The sequence below is a fragment of the Corvus moneduloides genome, chromosome Z, assembly GCF_009650955.1.
Source record: "Corvus moneduloides isolate bCorMon1 chromosome Z, bCorMon1.pri, whole genome shotgun sequence".
Classification (NCBI taxonomy): Eukaryota; Metazoa; Chordata; class Aves; order Passeriformes; family Corvidae; genus Corvus; species Corvus moneduloides.
This window is the reverse complement of record NC_045511.1, coordinates 34,037,182-34,061,518: the sequence shown is the minus strand read 5'-3', so window position 1 is coordinate 34,061,518 and position 24,337 is coordinate 34,037,182. Positions and strand designations below refer to the sequence as shown.

General features: G+C 42.1%; 1 protein-coding gene across 2 annotated transcripts in view; it reads right to left on the bottom strand.

The window, feature by feature from the left end:
- Positions 1-6,446: 6,446 nt before the first annotated feature.
- Positions 6,447-24,337, bottom strand: part of ROR2 (receptor tyrosine kinase like orphan receptor 2) — a 151,427-nt gene continuing 133,536 nt past the window's right edge. For both annotated transcript variants that reach the window (XM_032096680.1, XM_032096681.1), the window contains exons 5-9: positions 18,998-19,125; positions 15,282-15,596; positions 13,333-13,578; positions 11,505-11,707; positions 6,447-9,831 (exon numbers count right to left, since the gene is read on the bottom strand). In XM_032096680.1, coding sequence (XP_031952571.1) covers positions 8,389-9,831; positions 11,505-11,707; positions 13,333-13,578; positions 15,282-15,596; positions 18,998-19,125 — 2,335 coding nt within the window. In that variant the 3' untranslated portion in view covers positions 6,447-8,388. The remainder of the gene's footprint in view (positions 9,832-11,504; positions 11,708-13,332; positions 13,579-15,281; positions 15,597-18,997; positions 19,126-24,337) is intronic.

Genomic DNA, 24,337 nt, shown 5'->3' with positions numbered 1-24,337 from the left:
CTCCAACATGTCTGGCACGGCAGCGCTCAACGGTGGAGTCACTTCATTCAGGGCACGATAGTCCACAGTCAATCTCCATTCCCCGTCAGACTTGCGCACAGGCCAGATGGGGCTGTTGAAGGGTGAGTGGGTCTTGCTGACCACCCCTTGACTCTCCAGCTCGCGGATCATCTTGTGGATGGGGATCACAGCATCTCGATTTGTCCGATACTGCCGGCGGTGCACTGTCGAGGTGGCAATTGGCACTCGTTGCTCTTCCACTTTCAGGAGCCCAACTGCAGAAGGATTCTCAGATAGTCCAGGCAGGGTGTTCAATTGCCTAATGCCCTCTGCCTCCACAGCAGCAATCCCAAATGCCCACCTGAGTCCTTTTGGGTCTTTGTAGTAGCCATTCCGGAGGAAGTCTATGCCCAGAATACACGGGGCCTCTGGGCCGGTCACAATCGGATGCTTTTGCCACTCCTTCCCAGTCAGGCTCACCTCAGCTTCCAAAAGGGTCAACTGCTGTGATCCCCCGGTCACCCCAGCGATGGATACAGGTTCTGCCCCCACATGTCCCGATGGCATTAAAGTACACTGTGCTCCAGTATCAACCAATGCATCATATTTTTGTGGCTCTGATGTGCCAGGCCATCGGATCCACACCGTCCAGAAAACTCGGTTCTCCCGTGCCTCTTCCTGGCTAGAGGCAGGGCCCCTCTAGCCCTGGTTATCATTCTTTCCCTGGGCGTACATGCTCGAGGTACCTTCAAGGGGATCCGACATATCATCCTCCCTTCTGTAGTGCCTGGCAGCTCGGTCACGGGAGGCTGAGGCTACCTTCACCTTAGCGGAACCCCCTCGGTTAGTGCCTCCCTCCTTGAGTTCACGCACCCGCGCTGCCAGGGCAGAGGTGGGTTTCCCATCCCACCTTCTCATGTCTTCCCCATGCTCACACAGGAAAAACCACAGCTCAGCTCGTGGGGTGTACCCTCTCTCTCTAGCAGGGGGACGACGGGCTCTGACTTGGGGGCCTGTGACTCGCACTGGTGCCACACTGACCCTCCTCATCTCCTCCCTCATCTCCTCCCTCATCTCCTCCCTCATTTCCTTCCTCATCTCCTTCATCTCCTCTTTGAGGTCCTGGACCACAGCAGAGACATGAGCTTTTAGCGGGCCATTGATCATGCTGTCATAATGCCTGAGCCTGTTGGCAACAGAGCCCACTGTTTCTCGGGTATTGTCAGCATCAATCGTTGCAATGAAGGTGGTGTATTGTGATGGCCCTAGCCTTGCCAGGTTCCACATCATCTGTCCTGTGCACCTGACCTTATCGGGGTCATTATCATGCTGTCCATCCTTCCCAAAGAGTACCTCTAATATTGCCACCTCTCTTAGCTGTTGGATCCCTTGCTCGAGTGTCTTCCACTGCATTCTATGATGATACTCCTGCATTCTTTCTTTGTGAATGAACCTTTCTCTCACACTCATTAAGAGCCGCTCCCAAAGAGAGAGAGGCCCTGGCTCCCTCACAAATATCTGGTCCACACCTGGGTCCTGGGTCAACGATCCCAGATACCTTGCCTCACCACTATCCAGTTGCACACTTGTGCCCATAAGGTCCCAAACCCGAAGCAGCCAGGTGGTATAAGGCTCACGCCCCCTTCGCACAATGTCGTTTCGCATAGCACGGAGACTGTCGTGCGACAGGGACTCAGTGATGACTTCTGGCTCTGGCTCTCCTGCTGGTTGTGAGGGCCCTGGTTGCCCATCATCATTAACTGGTCGTACTGATTTGGTCTTATACTTCCTCCTTTGCACAGGGGCGACTGCTGCTGGCTGTGGTTGTCCTTGTGGTTCAGCTGAAGCCTGGATGGTTGTAACATCCGTGGGTTCCACTGCTGCACCATCGGACTCACCCTCTTTGGGGCAGGGAGAGGGTTTTTCACTAGCTGAGGAGGTGTATTCCCTTAGCAATTGGCATATCTCCTGGCGCACCTGGCCCATCTCCTGGCACATCTCCTTGCGCACCTGGCCCATCTCCTGGCATATCTCCTGGCGCACCTGACCCATCTCCTGGCATATCCCCTGGCGCACCTGACCCATCTCTTGGCACATCTCCTGCATCCCTTTTGCCAGTACCCCCACCCAGTTTGGGTAGTCCATTTCTGAGGTGGACTGTTGGGCAGTATCAGTCTGTGGGGCGGGATCTCTAGTGTCTGGGGCTGTGGCAGGCTCTGGCTCTGGGGTAGGATCTCTAGTGTCTGGGGCCGTGTCAGGCTCTGGGGCAGGATCAGGCTCTGGGGTAGGAACTCTACTCTCTGGGGCCATGTCAGGTTCTGGGGCAGGATCAGGCTCTGGGGTAGGATCTCTAGTCTCTGGGGCTGGTGTCCGGGTAGATATCCAAGCCAATCTCAACTTATCCTTGAATGCTAAATAGAGTAGGCCTATCAGCAGCAGATGGTTAGTATTCAGAGGGAATTTAAACCCTTCGAAAATTGATGGGGTGGGCCCAAAGAACTGGTTGAGGGGTTGGGAGAAAACTTCCCCTGGTGTCATTTCCTCACAGAAGGTACCATTGTTAACATAACCCCAAAAACATGCGCTCAGTGTGTGATAGCTGTTTATCCATGTGCCCACATTCCGGAGGAAGTTAAAAACCCATGAATTCCTCACCTTCTCGACCCATAACGCAAGCTGGATAACAGCAATGGTAGCCTTAGTCAGAGGACCCATATTCAAGTAAGGAGCTGCAAAGGGGAAGAATATAGCCACGGCTACATGCCACCCGAACCAGGGTAAACTAGACCACATAGTGCTGCCTAACAAGGTTCCAATATCCAGCACACAAAATAAAGTTATCCAGGAACTGTTATTCCTTTTTCACCTCTATCTCTTAATGCCCTCGTGCCCCACGTTGGGCGCCAAGATCTGTCTCGGTTTTGAAAGACAGGTGTCTGCTAAGGAAGGCAGAGGCCCCCCTTGAAGTGGCAGATATAACCCCTTTTCCCTCCAAGTTATTATATTTTGAAATCAAGAGCCTTTAGGCAAAGATGTGGGAAATAGGAATAACAGTTCTTTACTATATATATATATATGTATATAACCAGTCAAACAAAACAACAACAACTATGGCAGTAACAGCAATCACAAACCCAGTGCCAGCCTTCTCGGCTGTCAGGCTATTTCCCCTCGGGTGCAGTTCCGCTCGCAGCCGGCAGGGGCGCTGGCGGCTCCCGGTGAGCAGGGCAGGTGCGATGGTTCCCCCGCGGCTGCAGGGGGCGCTCCGGAGCGAGCTCGGGACACACGCGGCACCGGTGGCCTGGGATCCCGGGAAGGGATGGAACAAAGGCTTCACAAACCGCTGGGCAGTTGATCCCGGGCTCTCAGGAACAGCAGGCTGGAACGGCAGGGACGAACGCAAATCCCGGGTGGCAGACGAGATGTATCCAGATGGGAAAAACCCACGGAGGCCCAGGCAGGCAGGGCGAGCAGGGCTACAGCGTAGCGAAAGCTCGAAGCAGCAGCGGAGCAGGGCAGCCACAGCTCGGTCTCCAGCAGGGCAGGGAAAGCGGCTTTTGGGGTCCCGGCGTTGTTTCCAGCAGGAAGAAAAAACGGCCAAAAAGAAAGAAGCAGCAGCTCCTTTCTCTGCAGCTTCTCTCTCCGGACGCTCAGAGCGAACTGACCCCACACCCAGGTGTAGACAAAGGAGTAGCCAGGTCCGCCCCACTCCCCTTTTGTCTTTCTTAAGTACAGCTATTTGTCCCCTAGCAACATGCATATGGGAGAAAATTCCTTTAACAGAGAAAAAAACAGACTAAACTAAAACCCCAACACCCAGTCTTCTGCACTGGCAACCCAGTGTTAGGATCCCCCACTGTCTATTTTTTAAGAAGGAGTTGTTGTTACAGAGTCCAGGCACTCCAACTTTACAACATGAATCATAGCACAAGCCAGGAACAGTAGGTGCAAAATGTTTTTACAGCATTTTTCTGGAAAGGAAATCCTGCTGAACCAATTCTCCTATATTTTGTCACAGTAGACAACAGTACATTTTGGTCTAGAGAAAGATCTGACTGACCCAGATACCACAGACTTGGTTTACACCTTGCCAAGTGAACACATTTAGTATTGCCTAATAGTCCTTAGATTGTTTAGAATTCATACTGGTGATTGAAGGAGACAAAAACTTGTCGTATCTGGAAGTTGTGCAAAACAGAGACTATACAGGGTCCCTTTTGAAAAACAAGTAACAAAATTCAGTTTTCTGCTAAGGTGGAACTAAAATCATACACTGGGCCATGTCATTGTTTGTGCTGTGTGCTACTATTCTTCTAATATCACTTTTCCACTGTTAGAGCAAATCCTCAAAACTTGATTCTAGTAATGGATTCCACTAACATTTTGTAGATTTATTTATAGAACAGGAACATACACTGTTCCATACAATATTAATTTAGTCCCCCTCCTCAAAAAGAGGATGGTTTTGCCCATTGATTTTTTCTTCATATTTTGGATAACTGAAATGCTGTATTGGAGAACAGTTAGCAGCATCATTTGCCTGTCTAGAAAGAAAATTACTTTCTGTGCATGGTGAAACTATGACTTAAGGTTTATTTGAAGATACTACTGTACTTGCAACTGGGTGTTCCTCCTCTTTACATCTGTTCTGTCAAACACCTCAAGGTCTGACATCTTTTGAGAGTGCTCCTACTCAGCAAATGTTCCTGAGCTCTTTTCCAGAAAGCATCAGATGTTTCCCCTTAATTCCAACATTGCTGAAGTGAGGTGATTCCTCTGAACACAAAAGCCACTGAAATCTGATGAACTCCTCAGATAAGAAGTGAGAAAAAAATTCAAATTCATCTCTCTAATAAAAGTTTGAGGTACTGTTACTGTGAAGTAAATTCCCCATGACTCACTACGATGTTCACAGCCATGGCAGATACAGGAAGCAAAGGATTCTTATCTCAGCAGGGAGCTTGTTCCTCTGGATAAGTCTTTAGGGAAATCACCAGATGCAACTAAGAGTAGTGACATTTAGATGAAGGAATGAACCTGGCTACCAAAGTTTGTAATAATGTTTGTACCTAGCGTTGTGGGTGAATCCTCTGTTCTTACACAGCTGCCTATACTGCAGTCGTTACATCTTTGTCTTCCCTATAGTCTCAATGGGTACAACAGAAGAAAAGACCCAGCAATAATGCAGATCTCAGACAATATCAGAGCGGGAGTCAAACTGGAGCTAGTGACACATCTATAGGCAGTTTCCCCATTCAGTATAGGAACCATTACTCAGTTTTCCTGCCCTGTGATTGCAAATCCATCTCCCATCTACCCTATATGCTTTTGCAAACAGGGACCTTCCTGCCTCACCAGTGGGCTGCTGTGGACAGTGTCAATGCTCAATCCACTTTTTCTAAGGTCAAACCCAGTCTTCTTACGAAAATCATATAGACAGAGAAGGGTACTAGAAGCAAGAGAAAACCTTTGAAGCACCCCACAGTCTTCTCAAAAGCACCTTGCCCTTTCCTGGACATTGAGACATGTATTTGCTGCTTAGAAAATCTGTTCCACCCTCAAGAAAAGTCCCAGCTTTGCTGGACTTGGCAGGAAGAAGTACATTTCCAAGCCCAATTGAGAAGTATTGTGCTGGGTTTTTCTGACTCCAGCCCCAACCTTTCCCTCATTATTGCCACCTTACCACCTTGTTCTATCCACTTACCTCCTCTCCCTTCCCTGATTTCCCTTGGCCTTGCTTCCAAGTCCTGAGGAGGAAAGGCAGACTCTGACACCAGGTGGGACTGTCCAGCAGGTATCACAGGCAAGAGCAGTCTGGGAAGCTGCAGAACAAGAAGTTACTGCCAATCCATATGACTTACAGTAGCCACTAACATGTTGGCAGTGGTGCTTGTGCAGCAATGCTCACCTTAAGTGCAAAGGAGGTGTTTGCATGCTGTCATGGCTCCAATCCTGGCAGCTCAGATGAGTTTACCCACATCCACAGAGGGGGAATACCCCTCTGCAGTACTATGTGTATTACCAAGGCTGACCTAAGAAAATTATGTATTGCTCCTCAACTATAACTTTGAGAGCACATCCACATTAGTGGGGATGTATAGGAATCTGACCTTTTGTTTTCTGTCTGTAGTGAATTTATGAGGCTTAAAGAAGACAATTAGGAGTTTCCCAAACTGTACTCAAAGCATGCAAAGTTGTAATGTTCTTTGATTACTAGAAACAGGCTGAACTTCAGGCAGTGCTGTACAGAAGCTTCCATTGACTGCCGCTCATTCGCTTACTACATCTTTTCTCTCACTGACAAATCTGTGGTGTAACTGGACCGTTTACTCTCCACTACTCTGAAGCAATTTAGCAAAGGAACAAAGAAAGACAATGTAGTTGATTTATCAAGTTCATTTATCTGAAATCAAGAAACCTAGAAAAAACAAAGAACTTCATGTAAATAAATTTCACCTTTTTTTTTTTTAATTTGTCCTTTATTTAGTAAAAGCACCCAAAGCTGCATTATATTAACACAAGTAATAAAGCTTTCATATTTTATTCCTACCAGTGCATTTCCAAGTCCAGGTGAAATGCTGGAAATAAGTAATGCTGCCATACCTTGAACACAGGGTGTGGATCACAATGATACACGACTTACAAGTGAATCCCAATGTAATAAAATGAAAGTTGCAGTTTAGGTGTGAAACCTGTAACTTAAGCAACTGTGGCCACTTCTATTTCCACAAAGTACCATAACAAAACAGCAGCTGTAGGATAACATACTTCATCATACTTTTTGCATCACTTTATTGAATAATCCATGTTGGATGTACAGCTTATAGCTATAGTGTGTGTTGGCTACAATGCTACAATGAGAATGTGTACTGCTTGTATTACAGAAAGGGGTCATGAAATGTATGGACCTGTCTGCATGTTTAACAAAATGAAACAGCAATACTATAAAACTGCACCACATGTGAATATTGTAAATGGTTAAGTTATAAAGTCATTCATTCAAAAGTCCAAATATTTCAATGAAAAAATGTATATAAAATGCAGTAAAACATAAATTACATTTAAAGGTCTGTACATGATTCATCCTGCAAATAGAAGCACAAAAACAGCACCTTGTACAGTATTGCTTATTTTGGTCTTCTAAAGTTCAAAGATAATTTTTGCTAAAAAGCCAGGAAAAAAAACATGGTTTCACATGCAATCCAGCAGTAACTGTGGTAAATCAAGTAAGTCTATAACCCCGCACAAAACCCAACACTTTTACAATGTAGGAACATACATGTGGAGACCTTTTCTATACTTGATAACCAATATGAAGTTAAAGTTGGATTTATTAAGTTAGTGCACACCTATAATATCCCCTACAATATCCCCATTTTTGGTTAACAGTGTATTAAGGCTGTTTGCTGCTGAAAATACACAGCAGAGACGGAATACTCTCATCCATAAATGCAGTCAGATGATCTCATTGGGAAGCTTCTGTCACAGTCACTCACCCGAAGTGATGAAAGAAAACCATCCTTTCTCCTCTCATGTTATTCCACAAGCTCTTGTGGATACTCTAACTTTATGTGAGCTCAAAATCATTTGGATAAATTCACGATAGAAAATTCCATCAAGGGCTATTTAGAAGAAAAAAAAATCCTCTTCAGGCTTGGGAAGACCCTAAGCCACAAATTGCTGGAGGCTGGGGAAATACCCTGGGAAAATTCCACAAGGGAAGTTGCCCTTGCAGTCTGTCCCTGGGCAGACATTATCGACGGTCTTTCAAGACATGCTGCTGGACTGGACAGACCTGTGGTCTTACTCAGCACAGCCAGTTTTATGTTCCGTTTCCCCCCTTTTCTTGTTATTGTAATACAAACACAGATCATTATTCTCAACTTAGTTTTTCTGACTCAAAAAGCAAACAACAATCTTGTGTCCATTTTGTCGAAGAGATAAATACTACAAACTAAGCTGTCCATCACATCCAGGGCACTTCTTTATGCTTAGAGCAGTTCTGCAACCAGCTGGATTCCTTTTTGTGTTATTGGTTTAAGCATAATTCACTAACATTACACTCACATATCATGATATACATGATGTGCAATGCTACTCTGCAATATGTTGCACAGCAACAGTACATATTTGAAAAGCAGCTTCTCTCAAGAACTGTAGGACAGTAAAAAGATTAAACCCAGCAATTCTATACCATCATATTTGAAAAATCTGATGGCAGCAATGGTCATTAAACCTGGTATATCATTACTGCTGCACTTTAAATGGGTGTTGCTTTTTTTAGTTTTGTTTCTTTGAGTCAGATCAAAATCACTCTATTAAGCCTAAGGATCTACCGTCTCCATGCATGGAAGTGACGTGGAATTCTTAGCAATGAGGCCAAATTCCTTAGGCTTCTGATTGAATTTCTGCTTCGTCCATCTGAAGTGTGTCATTATCACCCAGCAATTCTGTTTCAGGCACAGAGCCCTCTTCTTCCTCCTCCTCCTGGACAGGGTTCTGGGCAATATCTTCCGTTCCATTGTGTGTGTCATCCGTGCCTTCTGACAGCAGAGCAGCCCTGTCGGCCACCGACGCATTGGAAGGTGCTGTTGTTACATAGCCTGTGCTGGTAGATCCACTCCCGCTGTGGTGGGAGCCTGGTTTGGGAATGATCTGGGGGGGTATTTGCTGAGGAGCCATTTGCATTGGAATTTGGACGGGATAAAAATTTGGCAAGTAAGCACCATAGGCAGGCATTGGCTGGTAACCGTTGACTGGAATGTAGAGCTGAGGAGGTGGGACCATTGGCCTTATCTGGCCTTTCATTTGTATGAACTGAGGTTGAGGGAAGGCTGGAGTTTTCTGCTTTGGTCCAATGTATCTAGCATTGCTGACATTACTAACAGGGCTTGTGCTGAGAGAACTTGTTTGTGTGGTGTTGCTTGCCCCAGAAGTTTGCGCTGAGCTGTTGTAATTAGAAAGGTTTCCCCATGTTCTTAGTCTACTATGTATATCCTTAAATCTTGGTCTTCTGTTGGGAAATTCATTCCAACACTCCAACATCAAAGTGTATATCCATGTGGGGCAGTCATCAGGACATGGCAAAACCTGTCGGTTCCTGATCATCTCAATGACATCCTGGTTAGAATAACCACAGTAAGGCTGTAGGCCATAGCTGAAAACTTCCCACAGCACAACTCCATATGACCATATATCCGAATCAATAGAAAACTTGCCATACATAATAGCCTCAGGGGACATCCACCGGATAGGAAGAAGGGAATTTCCCATCAGTTTGTAGTAATCAGCAGCATAAACTTCCCTGAAAAGGCCCAAATCAGATATTTTCACATTCAGTTTATCGAACACCAGTATATTTCTAGTTGCCAAGTCCTTGTGGACAACATGATGGCTAGAAAGGTATTCCATTCCTGCAGCTATCTGAGTCACAATGTGAAAAAAGTCTGCTGGTTCCAGGGTGGATTTTACTGTCTTGTCATCATCAGTGCTGCCAACATCTGAATGGGGAGATCTCATCACCAAGAACTCATGGAGATCACTGTGGGAACAATAACTAAATATCATACTTATAGGTTGTTCCTTTGTCACTATTCCCAGCAAACAAACTATGTTTGGGTGCTGTAATCGTGATCTCATCATTGCCTCGTGTTTAAATTCTTCCCGAAGAGCCAGTTCTGCTTTGTCTTTAAGCGTCTTAATGGCAACGGCTTGTGTCTGTTCACCTGGTGCTGTACCAAAGAGATGCCCCTTGTAGACTTTGCCAAACCTCTCCTCTCCTAGTTCCTCCATAAACCGCACAGTGGACAAATTAATTTCTTTAAGCTTAGCCTGAAATGAAGTAAAGACAGTAAGTAAAAAAAATCACAATATTTTCTGAGCAACAGAATCTCTTATTAAAGAAAATCTCCCAGTGGTTAGATCTCCAAATGGAAGACAAATTGGGCCAAAATGACTTTTCAGGTTTTTTGTGTGTGCTCACACCAGTATATTGATTTCACAGTTAACCTTGAAATCAGTTACACTATTACCAGAAGCATAAATTGAATTATACTGCAGGATAATGGATATAATTATTTTTACAAAGGAGTGGCCACATTTCCTGCAAGCTCAATGAATATGGGGTTCAGAGGAAATCTGTCAAGCAATGACATCTGTTAACTGCATCTATACTTTCCCTGCAGACCAGCCCTGAACTGCCCAGTGGAGGTCTGTCAGAAAAGCAAGGTGGTTGAGGAGGTGGCAGTCTCAGAGTGAACTGAAACATCCTTTCCAGCAGAAGAAGGAACAAAACCTCTCTCTTTCAGGTCTGCAGTAGCAGGTAATGCCTTTTCTTCTCTGATGCTCCACAGGAAGAGCCCCTGCCCATGGGCAGCACAGTACCCCTGCTGAGGAATCTTGACTTCACTTCAATAAAGAGGGGCGTGGAATTGGAGCAGAAGGAAGAAGGAATTTCTCTCTGGTACTTGAAGGAAAAGGTTGCAAACCCAGGAGTGAGAAATCCCCAGAACCTTCCTCCTGCAGCTGGAAAGGGAAGCAAGGGAGTTTGTGATGGTGATGTAATGGGTCTGTCCTGACCAGCATGGGATGGAGGAGTCCCTGACCAAGTGAAGTGCAGCTTCACACACAGGGCACCACAGCATGAGGCAGCAGGACAGGCTGGGAAGATGTTTTAGCAGGTGATTTGGGAACAATCTCTGATTTTAGTGTCCAACAGGCTGTAGACTGGGCTGGAAAATTTCTAGAACAGTTCAGAGGCAGCCTTTAAATATTCACATTAACACAAAAAATCAAAGCAATTTGTTACAGCTGGTAATATTCATTAAATATTCTACAGTTTCCTGAGCAGATGTTGCCAATTGTTCCAAAGTAAGCATTGTTTTTTAGAGGTTGCATCTTGTAAATGCTGTGATTAAAAATTCAACAGTAGCTCTGAACACAATTTTAGTGCAGAGATCAGTCAGCTGACCCAGAAAATCCTAGGCAGGAGCTGACATCTGTAGACATGAGTTCAAAGCCATTTTCCGTTCAACATCCTTTGTGATACATGCCTTGGAAACATGTTGCACCCCATCTTAGCTCTCCATTCACTTATGGGTCAGAACACCAGAGGTCTTGAGCTGAAGGATTAGAACAAGAAACCCCGCCACGCATCATGCTTTAAACAGACAAAGAGGATTGCCAGGAGCAAAAATGAGCTGTAGGCTGAAGACTGGATCAGGAATAACCACTTTTCCAGTCACTCAGGTAACAGGCAGAATGGCGATTGATGGGTAAAGACAAATGACATTAAATACTGTGTAATGAAAGCTGTTGTCCCAGGCCAGGATTTCTAGATACAGCTACGAAGTGCAAGACCTGGTTTTCCCTGAAGTAGGTGGCCTGCACAGTATGAAAATTAGGTCCCCAACAGCATGGCTTGATTCAGTCACAGACAATCTGAGACGCTGAAAATCATGGCACTTTGGAAATATGTGGGCCTAAGCAAATTGTGTAAGAAATACCTGTTTGTGTTGATTAATGAGCGGCATTTCCATGTCTTGGCTGGGAGATGCCATCAGCTGGCGGCGCTGTGGTGTAGCAGCAGATGCCTTCTGCTTGTTTCTGCACATGCAGACCAGGAAAAAAAGGCAGGCTATCACCAGGGGGATGGCTATGCTGGGAACAAGGATGTAGAGGATTCCCATTTTGCTGTTGTCACGTGGACCTGTCAAGCACAGAAATGCTCATTGCTTACAATAAGTATTTTTAAGGTATTTGATAGTAAAGCAAATTATTATGATTATTTATACTATATTTTAAACAAAGAGAAACTATACCCTGAAAACAGAAGTCACATTACCCTCTCCCCCTTCTTTGTAATTTTCTATCACATATTTCAAAAATGTTTGAATAGACATAGCAATTAGCAACATGAAGATAAACTAGGAGCCCCACATTTAAAGTGTGGCCTGTAACAGCATGTGGTTAATTTTACTTTATTTTTGAGGCGTCCCATTGAGGAAACTGCAGAACACAGACCAGAGTATCATTCCATTGTCCTGTTCAGGGTATAAAAAACAAGTGAGCAGTATCTATCACAGTATATGAACCAGTGAACTCAATATGACCCAGCACAACAACGCAGTCTGACCCACTCTCATAGCTTCAGCCATTTCATCAACACCTGGCCCATTTTTTACCTCCAGTGCTACTTCTGCCCAGAATAAAATAAATTTCACTTCTTGTTGGTAGAGATATTAATTGTTCTGTACTTAATAGAATGGCAGACCTTTTATAGTAGAGTGAGGCAGACATGAAAGAGCCATCAATACACTTAGTTCTGGAACCTTCCTAAAATACTTTTTCTCTTAATACCTAGAGACTCTAGAAAAGCATAGTGATGTCCAAAATGTTTGCTGGAACTGCCTGGGATGTTTTCTGTAACCTGTGGTTTTGCTATTTGTGGCAACTGCTTCCACCACAACCACATCCCAGTGTTATCATCACCCTTTGGTACATGCAATGTAGAAATTTATTACAAATGTCAAATCATGTTACTGCAAAAAAGTGAAGTAACTAAGAAATCTCATATTAGTTCTGAGCAGTTTTAGAGATCCACGTAATCCACTTTTATGGTTTCCATGACACATACGTATCTTGCTTCAGGAAACATGCTTTTCTTCCTAATGAAGCACAGTATTAACTGTCATATGCAAGGACAGTCTTTCCAAAGACCATTGTTAATGTGTGCAGTCTGTACCAGTACAGGAAAAATGTACTAAGAACAGTACTAAGCTATGAGAGTTGTACTTTTTATTTTTGCAAACAGTTGTGCAGTACAGAGCCACTAGCAGCTAGTACAGCACTTTTCTGATAAGATCATCTGCTATATGACCTTCAAACTGCTGTGTTTCTGCACTTCAAATGGTTTCTTTCCGACCACGCATGGTGCTATATCTCCCTCTATAGGATTTGAAAATTCTTGCTGCCTGCAAGATGTCATACAGAGCAAGAGCAATGTACCCTTGAGCAGCATGAGCAAACCAAACACATACAGGTGATTTGCATATGCAATCTGTCATTTGACAGGTCAAAATACAAACTTCAGCATTATCATTAATTATTACCTCAGACTAAGCCTCCAATATATAATAGAAAAGTGTCACAGTATCTCAAAAGCTCTGATCTCCAGAAAGCATTAAACAATTACAATACAAAACAAAGTTGCTGCAAGTTAAACATTTAAAAGCAGAAACCTCTTAAATGAATTGTACTTGTAATAATCAGGAACATACAAAATTACCCAGGATTTGGGACAGTAGTAGGGGAAAAAAGAAAGGTAATACATACTACAAGAAGGTATGTCACACAGTTCCATGCGTACGTTTTTATTCTTTGTAAAACACCAGGGACCATCCATTTGACCTCCAGGATTTCGACAATACGCATGTCCTCCACCTAGCTCTGGAAACTGTGCGCTTGTCAGATCATGGTTGTGGGGACTCTGTGAGTCCCAGAGCTGGCAAGTATGGCCAGACTTGGTAACGCTGACAGTCCCTCTGTAGTCAGCTCCAGAACCGTTGTAGCACTGATGATCTAAAACACAAGGTTTGGGAAAATGTTGGGAAAAACAAAACAATCAAGGGACACCAAGACCAAAACAGTTAAAGTCCACAGAACATGTATGCAAAAAAGTACTTAAATTTGGGTACTTCAAGACTTAATGAAAGCTGTTTGTTTTGAAATTTCAGTTCTGTGGGTATCTGTGCATTTACACCCATTTATTTCTGGATTCTGTCCTGGAATGCCTCAGCTCTATGGTACACACATGAGTACTTGCAATTCTGAATTCAAATTGAGACTAAGGAGCATGTATGGACCTTTAGATACAGAACATCATAAGTTAAACTAAATTAGAGATATGAGTTTCCCTTCAGGAAAAGTCCTCAGATGTCAACAATGGAAACTTTTATTTCTCATAATCTTCCCATCTTCTTCACACTGCTCACTTGCTATAGAAATTAGTGCTGTATTTTCTAATGCCTCTTGCCTATTTTTCCTTATTTTCATCTTTAGAAAGAGAGAATTCAGGCTTTTCTTGTCCTTAGAAGCATCATTTTCCTATCTGCTGGACTCATATCTTTATTCTTTGTTTTGCTGCTATCCTTTCTCCATACTTTTTGAGTGCTTGTCTTCTATATGCATCATCTGAGCTGAATCATGCATTTTCCTGCATTTTTGCAATATTACTTTCTCCATTTTTCTGTACTCCCCTCTGCAGCCCTCAGGAATCCAGCTCTCTCAAATTCCACAAATATTCAAGTTACAGGTGTTCCATCAGCAGCAGCACCACTGGCTCTAAGGATCATGGACAACCTTCACCAGACTTTTTACTGGTTTTGTTCTCATGCCTTTTGCTTGATACCTCTTCCCTGGCTGAATTGTCTCTGTCATTGTATTCTCGGTTACTTCTGCTTCTCAGATACACTACATAATTAACATAGAAGTGCAGAGCTAGACTTTCATGGCATGGCTCCTGCTCCTAACTGTGGATTCAGACAATGGATATTCAGAATAATCTTATCACATTTTGAACTTTAAACATCTGTGGTCTCTTGGAGTTTTCTTGTCAAACAATGTATGGGGTTGTGATTAATTGCTATGAAATGGAGTAGTCAGAAAGACTCTCTGCAAATAATTAGTGACAACAGAACAACCCTTCTACTCCTGGGTGTAAATAAAAATTAATGGAAGCAAGATCAATGTTTTTGCCCATCCTGTGTGGGTAAAGAAAGACAACTGCGCCCCAGTTTTCAGGATTGTTCAGTTTTCAGGATTAATAGTCTTGTGGATTTCCACATAGAAAGAATGAACACTAGGTTCATTCGTTTCCTAATAGATCTTCCAGTGAAACTTCAAGAAACTATCTGAAGTTTCTTGACAGGTAAACAAAACTCTTAAATAGATGTATGGGGAGGGTCACCAAAAAAGGCAAGGACTGAGCCACAGGTGGAGGCAACACACTGCAAATCTGCATCAAATCAGCCATGTAAACACAGAGTTTTATGGCCCAGGGTGGTTGATATAACATACTTTGGTACAAGCAGCATTCTTTAGGTTTCCTTGCCATCCCAACTATACCTTACAATAGTGCAAGATTATGGACAGTATTAACAACATAAAAACAAGTTGTTCAGCACTTTCTTTACAAAAAGAATGGCTGAGGCATTGTCTCTCAGCCTCATTCCATGGAAGCAACAAGCTGTACTTTTTCCCAGTGATGAAACATCCAGACTTACATCGGCTCAGTCTCTCCACAGGGATCCCAATTCTTATGCAGTTGGCAGCTTCCAAGGTGTCGGGTCGTGGGAGGTCCTCACACTTAGGCAACTGTAGCTGCATCAGGATGAGAGGGTTTGACCTAGCAATGTTATACTCCTGCCTACAGAGATCATTCTCCAGAACTTCACATTCATCCCGGCACAGCTCCCGTGGCTTAGGGGTCCGAGAGCGCTCATCGCACAGGGGAAACACAAAGTGGCAGAAGGAGGGTATAGCGAACTGTGAGCACTGGTCAGACAAATGCGTCGAAGTACCAATCATGGTGAACGCAGCTGCGAAGGAACAAAAGTACTGATAAGTATTGGTTCATGAACAACACAAGAAACAACTTAATTTTCATGTCATTTGCCTTTAATATTTTTCCTTGAGGGTCTGAACGCCTACTGAGCAACAAGTAAATGAAGTAATTTCTGCTGTAAAGGAGAGCTGACAAATGCAGGAAGAAAACTCAGCATCCCAGGGTCCCTTTGACATCTATACAGAGCTTGTAGAACCTCAGTTCCCAGGAAGTAATCCATGTGATTGCCATTCCTCATACTGCAGGCAATTGGCTAATTTTAACTTGGAAGGATCAAGAGCAAAGGCAAGATACACCTGCCAGGATACCGGTATGTAATTCCAGAGTTCCTAATTAGATAAAATCTGAACAAGGATCACCTAACTTCTTGCTCCTCTAGACATTTTGATAAATAAATGAAGTGTTTTTCAAGTCTTGTCAGGCAAAAGGAAGTGTACCATTAATATTTGGGGAGCCATGGCTTGTAAGAGACATAAGAAGCCTAACAGGCAGCAGCTTTGGGGAAAATTAATGTAATCAGTCTCAGCATGCTGATAACATTCAGATGAATGTCATAATGAGTTAGGAACATAATTCTCCCCTTCAGCTCTCAGCACCTACACATTAACATTTATCTCAAGGTTTTCTTGCACATTGCAAAGGAAAGACAAATGTTCGTCTGCATGATGTGTTTAGTGCTGAATCAACCTTTAAATGCAGGAACATTCACTCCCCCAGGAAAGCATCATTTGTGAGTGAGTTGCTAGACTAAATGTTCTATAAACTCACACTGTAAAAAAAGAGAAAATGTCATTCAGCAGTCTATTTGCAACCTAAAAATAAATTCTTTCTCTTTTGTCCAGCTCTCTCCTTTCAATCATCTGTTTCCTGCGGACACTTGCTGCTAGAGTCTCTTCCTGAGACATCAAACATGCAACAAGCAGCCCCAAATCCAGCCTTTTAGACTGTTTACACCTTTTTTTATTTTAATTCAGAAATATTAATGCAGGAATATAAACTTTTATCAGTCATGTTGGGAACACTGCATGCAAGCAGACCATCAGGCCTCAGAAGATAGTTGTGACATAGGCTTGTCCCAAAGACTAACAGGGAAAAAATAAAACCGAAGGACTGAAGTAGTCACTTTTGCTTGTTTGAAACTCCACACTAAGTTTTCGAAAGGCATTGCATTACAGAATTTAGATCATCATGAGAGAAGGGTGCACAATTTACAATCATATCTTTATTTTGATGGAAGGTGCAAGAGCCAGCAGTACTGTGTGGTAGCATCTAAGGAATTTATAGTTTAGTTATTGAACAGATATTAAAACAGCACAGCAGAGAGCTTGCTAGCCAAACACATATACACAGGTCAGGCATCAGGTCTGGGCACTACTCATTGTTGGCCTTTCAGTGTTCCAAGCCACATCTAAAGTTTTTCTCTGGAAATATCATTCTTTTTTTAATCAAAGGCCGCAATTCTCACCTAATCACATGGCCTGGACCAAACAGCATGAGGGGCCACACAGACAAAGAATATGTACTTCTTACATCAGTACAGCAGGGAGATGGAAATCCAGAGTGAAAACTCCCGGAAGATGTAACCTTGCTAAATGTTCCTGGTGTTGGACAGTAGGTGTCCTCACTTCCCACACACATCGGAACACTAACACCTACCATCAAAAATTGCATTTAGGAGGCATGGGCAAAACTCAGCAAAACCCCAGCAGCAATTATTCAGGTGGTTTTTTTTCCCTTTTCCTAACAAGTTACTACAATTTTAAAAATACCCTCTCATTTGGGTATAGAACACCCAGTCCTGCGATACTTCTTTTACATGTTTTACATGACTTAAAAGAACCAATAATGCTATGAAATCCTCGGGGTAACTTTGCATAAGATGTTTCGTATGACGTTCAAAAGCACAGAGTCTGAAAATGCTGTATTATTAACAGAGTGCCATTACTGCTTAGCTAGGAGCTGGGCGTTTCTATATGGTGGTTCTCAGTGTCTTCCTGAAAGAGAACATTTTCATCAGAAATTCTCCTCAACTCCAGAACAGAGAGTTCCACCACCCTAGCCACGGAAATTGGACTGATAATTGGTAGCATTAGGAAACCAGCAGTCAGGTAATCAATGCCCATGTTCCGTATTTCTGAAACAAGTACAACTCCATCAATTAACATTTTCTGGATAATATTACAGTTTTTTAATTGTTGGGTTTGGTTTTGGTTTTTGAAAAGAACATTATGAACCTAATTCACAGAGTTACAGATTTAATCATTTCAGAAAGTTGAACATTTCCATATTGCTGAAAAACATCCAAACAGGACAGAGGTTATGTAGCTAGGGAAAAAACATGTATCAATAATATGTATTAATTAATGACAAAATGTTAAAGAGGCTGGAATTACAATGGAGTACAAGAGAAGGGTGGGAGGAGAATGCGTTGTAATACCATAAGTAGAGGTCAGCACCTGGATTTTGCCAGTCCCAGAATCCGGTCACCCTTTCAAGAACATAAAAAAATGGACCTGGATTTCTGGTTTAACGATGAATCTTTAAGGTAATGTCTTTAGGGAGTTAGAGCTGACAAGTGAAGTTAAACTCTTTTTGGCAACTAGCTATGCTGAAGTTGGAGAGTCCATTAGTGAGCTGTGCCTGGCCAGATGCAAATCAGCTCCTGCTGGACTGAGTTAATTTGCTATATATTATGACAAACAGTTTGCTCTATTCCATGGGTTCATTTCCTTGCTCTACTTTGTGTACATCAGGGTCACAGCTGCTAATGTCAGCTAACTGAGATCCAGTGAAGAAAACCCATGTTGATGTCCAGCCCACTAAAAGTCATTAAGGTTTTGGATGCATGTTTGTGACTGCACACAAACTGTATTCAGGGAAAGATTAAGCACAGACAGAGCACAGGAAGGTCAACTCTTGTCTTATATAAATCAATGTGAAATCCAGACTCTGCCAGAATTATGCAAAAAGGAAAGAAGCCCAAGGGAAGGACACCATACACTTTTTCAAGAAAATAAAAAATCAGTACTTTTCCACTGTATCACAAATCCATTAAAAAATTCAAAATCTTATTTTTGAATCCATCATGCAAAAAGCTCCAGTATAAACCAGAAGCTGTTAAAAAATTCAGCAGTCTGACATTTTAGTTAAGGACGTGGAAGAAGCTTTACACGTTACCACAGATACTCATCTTCCTTGCTCCAAATTTGTTCTAACTGCTCAAGTCAGAAACAGGCTCACCCGCTCTAAACCTTAATATAAAGATGTCTTCATCATTGGCTGACAAAGCTAGAAGGATGATAGCACTGTTTATACCTGAATTGGATACTTGTATGAATGTTTCTTTCTCCCTGCAAAAGAGATGTTTAAGCTTACCAGTAATTCGGTTTTCAATTTCCCCTTGCATCTGGAGGGAGTCCACATAAATGGTTCTGTTTCCAATGATTCGTGCACACGCAATTCCCCTATATGGCTGACAGAACCCATCTTCATGGTAATCTTCTCTGCAAAAGACATGTTAGGATTTTATATGCAGATGTCTCTCTGCTGCCAATGGATTTTTACAAAACATATTCTTATAAAAGTGGAAAAACTCAAAATACTCTAAATCTGAAATTGTCCCATTCCCCAGGTCCATTTTTCCCCCATTTTTTTCTCCAATTCTCTCTCACCTTAGAAGTATCAGAGGGACCCTTTCAATAGCTTATTACAGAAAGAAGAAAACAAAACCCAACATTAATTTAAAATAATAAACTAATAATGGAATTTGACAGATGAATCTCTTAAAAACCATTTAGACTGAGACAGCAACATAGATCTAGCTATATGTCCCCATGCATTTTTGGCATCCAGCTGTACCCCATAAAATTAGGCAGTTTGTTCTCTTCTCCCACTTCTGTCTCCTGCTCTTCATTTCCTGTAGTGGACAGCAGAAAAGATCTTGCCAAGCTTGAATTAAAACACAGAATAAGAGTAATCAAGGCTATAACCTCTTTTCTCTCTAGTGAGAGTCCGTGCCAAATTTCTCTTTCAACATATATTTTAATACAGTTTTCAATTCAATGAGCCTTTGGGCCTTTCACTCCCTTACATCAACATAAATATTTTGGCACGAAAGCCCTAGCCTAAAGGCTCAGTGGTTCAGCACTTCATCCCCAAAGCCCCTGTAAATAATACAGAACTGATCTGCAGATCATAACTGTCACAGCACTGAAAAGGGACTTCAGAGTGCGAGCACTCTCAGAGTAAATATCCATTATGCCACGTATTTCCTCTGGAATGGCACAGCCTCTGTGCTAGGATTCACTAACCTGATGGATTCACACCGTGCCATTTACTGCATGATGGACCAAAATTAAGTATAAACATAATCCAAAAAAACATGTCTCTAGAGTAGGACATCTAAAAACTTAATCAGCTTTTGTAACTAAATGGTTCAAAAGTCCAGCAACTATTGAAGTATTACTTCAATACTCCTCTGCACTTTGTACTTCATCATCTTTGGATATCAACACCTGTTTTGGTCACCCATGTTCCCAAAACTCTTACAAATACCTCCAGCCTTCCTTCAGGTACCACATGAGCAGGATAAAACTGTCAGTGACTACGTGTAAAACCTCACAAATTCAGCTGGGAGAAATCAGCATGGAAACCTGCTGCCTGACAACAGCTGCCTGACAACACTACCTGTGCCTACTGTAGCCTCTTACATGATACCTCACTCTGTCTTAGCAACCTTCTCATTTTTCCTCTGCTGTGTCTCCCTGATAAATCCCATCTCTTCAGGAAAATGTTACCAATATTTCTTACTCTTTGGCAGTGGAAAGTTGGGCAGGACTGACTGTACTGGTAGCCAAAAGGTGGAAACACCAATCACCACTCAAGCTGCATCTCCCCTTTTCCTCCCAAAAAGACAATGACTTAACAGGACTCCTGATAAGTCATGGATACAAAGTGTATCATGCAGTTATTATCCAGATATGGCCTTTATTTCCTATCACAGTATTATTGTTAAGTATTTATAAAGCAACATTTTGTCTACAAACTCTGAAACAAGTTCTGCTTCCGCAAAGATATCTAAGTTTTTGATTACGGTGGATAAAGTGAAGGAGGAGTTGATGCCTTAGGTTTTAACTTTTATATTTTTCAATGCAGTGCCTAGTGTGCAACTCTGAAGTTTCTTGTGGCCTGTTAGCTGCTGTTCTCTCATCCTGGTTAGACATAACAAACCTCTCTAGGTTTCCACAACAAGGACACCAGGCCCCAAAACGTGCAAACTAAAAGCCTCTGAAGGGGGGGCAAACTTGGGGTAATTGCATCACTAACTGAAAATATAATTGGACAATTAACCCTGATATGCAAATGAACCAAACTTATAAAAGTATGAAGAACCCGTGACCTAAGGTCCATCTTGGGTGGAGCCTTTTGACTGCCCAGGGTGTACTTTTGAAGGCCCTTCAAATAAATACCTACTTTTATTCTCTTAATATTTTCTAATCTCTTTTTTCAGGTAGCAACTGCCAGGCATTATAGTCTTAGGACCAACTACTCCCTGCAGTGGCATTCTTTCATTCTTACAACAAAACCTGTAATTTTGCAACAATTGCATCATGCCTGAAGGGACAAAAATATCAAAGCATTTTGTCTGTGCCTGTTTTATGATCCTTGACCACCTCAGTAGGAAGTCAGCAATTCCCAAAAGGAGCTGAATGAATATGAAACCTCCATTTGACCTCTTTCTTAAGAGTAAATTCATACCCCTATCCTGCAGAACAAAGTCTGCAATGTATCTTACTGAAACTGTATCTCACACTTCAAGTCTCAGTTCAGGGTTCTCTTGCCAGTACCAAAAAAAAAAAAAATAAAGCACACTCCAAACAGCATGGTTTTGGTGACAAAAGCAGTGTGATCTCTAACTTAGCTCCGTTTATTTATTTCTGTCAAGAACTTTTAAACACAGCTTAGATACTATAAATACACACATATGCTCCCCTCTCCCATGTTATAGTCAACTGCTGATTATACTAAACTGGATATGACCATTACCATGGACACAAGCAAAAGTAAACAGTAACCTGATGTCAGTTACTCTGACAGAAGCGGGGCTGTTATTCTACATGCATCTTTGTCGGGTCAGGAAACTCAGTGAATGCTGTTTGACTAGTACTAGTATTGAGAGAACAAAATTATGTTAGTCTTCTTAGGAAAAAAGCTGATTCCAACAAAGTTGCAGAAGTGGCAGCAGTTAAGAGTCTCCTTATAGATTACTCTGTCCTTCAACTACATATACACTTGGGACATGGCAAAAAATCTGCAACAAAAAGCAGCCCGGGGAGAGTCTGATAGAAACCGCATAGGAGTGGCATAATGCTCAGTTCAAACAGGAGCCCCTGGAACCACATGAGGCTTTGAATCATGCTCCAAACCATATGCCAGCAATTCACTTGCTGATCAGAGAAATAATTAAAAGCTGCTGAAAATAGGCAGAAATACTGACTCTTCAATTTCCTGCTGCTGGAGCTATAATGTCTGCTCTGATCAAGAACCCTGGTGAAAGCAGAAATCTGACTCCACAAAAGGAACCCAGAAGAGTTACATTTGTTCCACTTGCAGAAATCTTACAAGCTATCCAGAACAGGTACCTTTTTACCTTTACTCTTTAGTTTGCACATACTTCAAGACAGCATTAACTTTTCTCACTAGTGATTTTCTTCCATTTTTATTAAATTAATTTTTTTTTACAAAATAGTCAGGCACATGCTAGGTGTTGGTCTTTTTTTGCATCTTTACAGGAAGGCTGAATCGAAAACAGTGCACCTGGAAACTGAATTTTCTCAGCACTCAGTTAAAATGGAGGTGAAGTATTCTTTTACTAAGTGAACTCTCCTCCCAACTACTCATCATATGTTTGACCGGAGTTTGGATTTAAAAATAAAATTGTAAAGAATGTGACTAAACAGACTTTCTATTCCAAAAACTCCAATTTCCATTGCTCAGGATCAGTGTTATCAATTTACCAGGCCCACAAACTGATCTGCCAGAACAATTCAGTTAAGAACTAGGCTTTCTAATCAAAAGCAAAAGCAGAAGAACCTTCTACCTCAGGCATACATAAATAAAACAAAAATACTGATACTGTTTTTATGTACAACATGGAATTTGTTCAGGTTTACCAGGTCTGGAAAAATCTTGACAAACCAAGTGCTGATAAGCATTTACAAGTTCCTTATCACTCATGCACTCCAACACCTCATAAAATACAGCCTGCTTTCAGGTTTGTGGGCAGAAGTATGTATGACATTGAGAATTAACCAAGCAAGCAGTGTAGAAGAAAGATGCAGGTTCAATCATACAGTGCGACTCCCACTGATAGAAAACATAACTTCCAGGAACATCTGTGTCTATAAAGGAAGAACTGGAATAATGAGGTGCCTCTGAAGAGGAATAAAATGTAGCATGATGAATAGAAAACTCTCTAGATGGAGATCATGCAGCTCTTCCATAAGGTAGCTGTCTGCTCCAGAAGTATATAAAGAGATTTCTAGGTGACTAGAAAAAAACATAGTAGACATCACTACCCCCACCCTCTCATTAGGCATTACTTTAATTTCACATATGACACAGAAAGGACACCAAAAAAAATACTACAGAAGGAAATACATTGGAAACAAAGAGGCTTTTCTTCATGGAAAATTTGAAATGCTGAAAGAATAAGTCTCGGCACAATACACTATATGCTATCTATGTAATACCATCTATTGTTTGCAACTGTCACTCCTGAACAGACTGGAGGGCATATGAAACAAAAAAGTCACAGTAAAAAAAGAGGCAACCATGAAAATGCTGTTTAGTACTAAAATCACCTTCTGAAGCACCTAAGTCTGAGGAGTGTTTTCAGCATGCATTTGGTGCCCCTGAAAGCACAGTAAGTGCAGACCTTGTGGTTTTACTCAGAAATAGAGAAAACACATGAAGCTCTAACAGTTTTTAGCAAGGATTCACGAAGTGAATTATGAAAGCAGAATTGAGAGGTACCACATATTCATTTGCTAGTGAGACACCTTTATTCTGATTGCATACTACAAGTTTTACTTACAAAGACAGCAGAAATTTCTAAGTTAAAACTATTTTCCTGAAAGTAGGAGCGACAAAACACCATGCACGAGCCATAGAAAGAAACTCAGAAATTCTCCAGAAAACTCAGAAAAAAAAAAGTTTTTCAACTTAATACATTGAAAAAAAAAATCTAATTTAATAATAACCTACCAACCTACCCTAGCAGTTATATGGACAGACACATTCTCAGCCTACACTTTACCAAAGTAAACAACACTAAGCCAGTTCATACACTATAACACAATATTCCAGAGGTCAGCTTTTAAAAGGTAGCAGAAACTTTGTTACAGAAGTTTCCCACAAGCAAACCAAATGCAATTAAAATTTCCTATAAATTTTCCCACAACAAATAAGAAACCTGAAGCTTTGAACCTCTTTCATGTTGTCCACGGATTAACTAGCTTTTAATTAAGAACTGTTAAATACTGGGAATGCTAGACCTCCCCCTAACATTCCAAGTGGAACGGCAAAGCAAAGACAAATGCAGAGAAAACCACAGACTGTGGCAGATGAAGGAAAGGACCAATTATTTATGTCAGCCTATTTGCTACTCACAGAGAAATACAACATTTGGTATACAGTTGCTCATCTTGTCGGGAA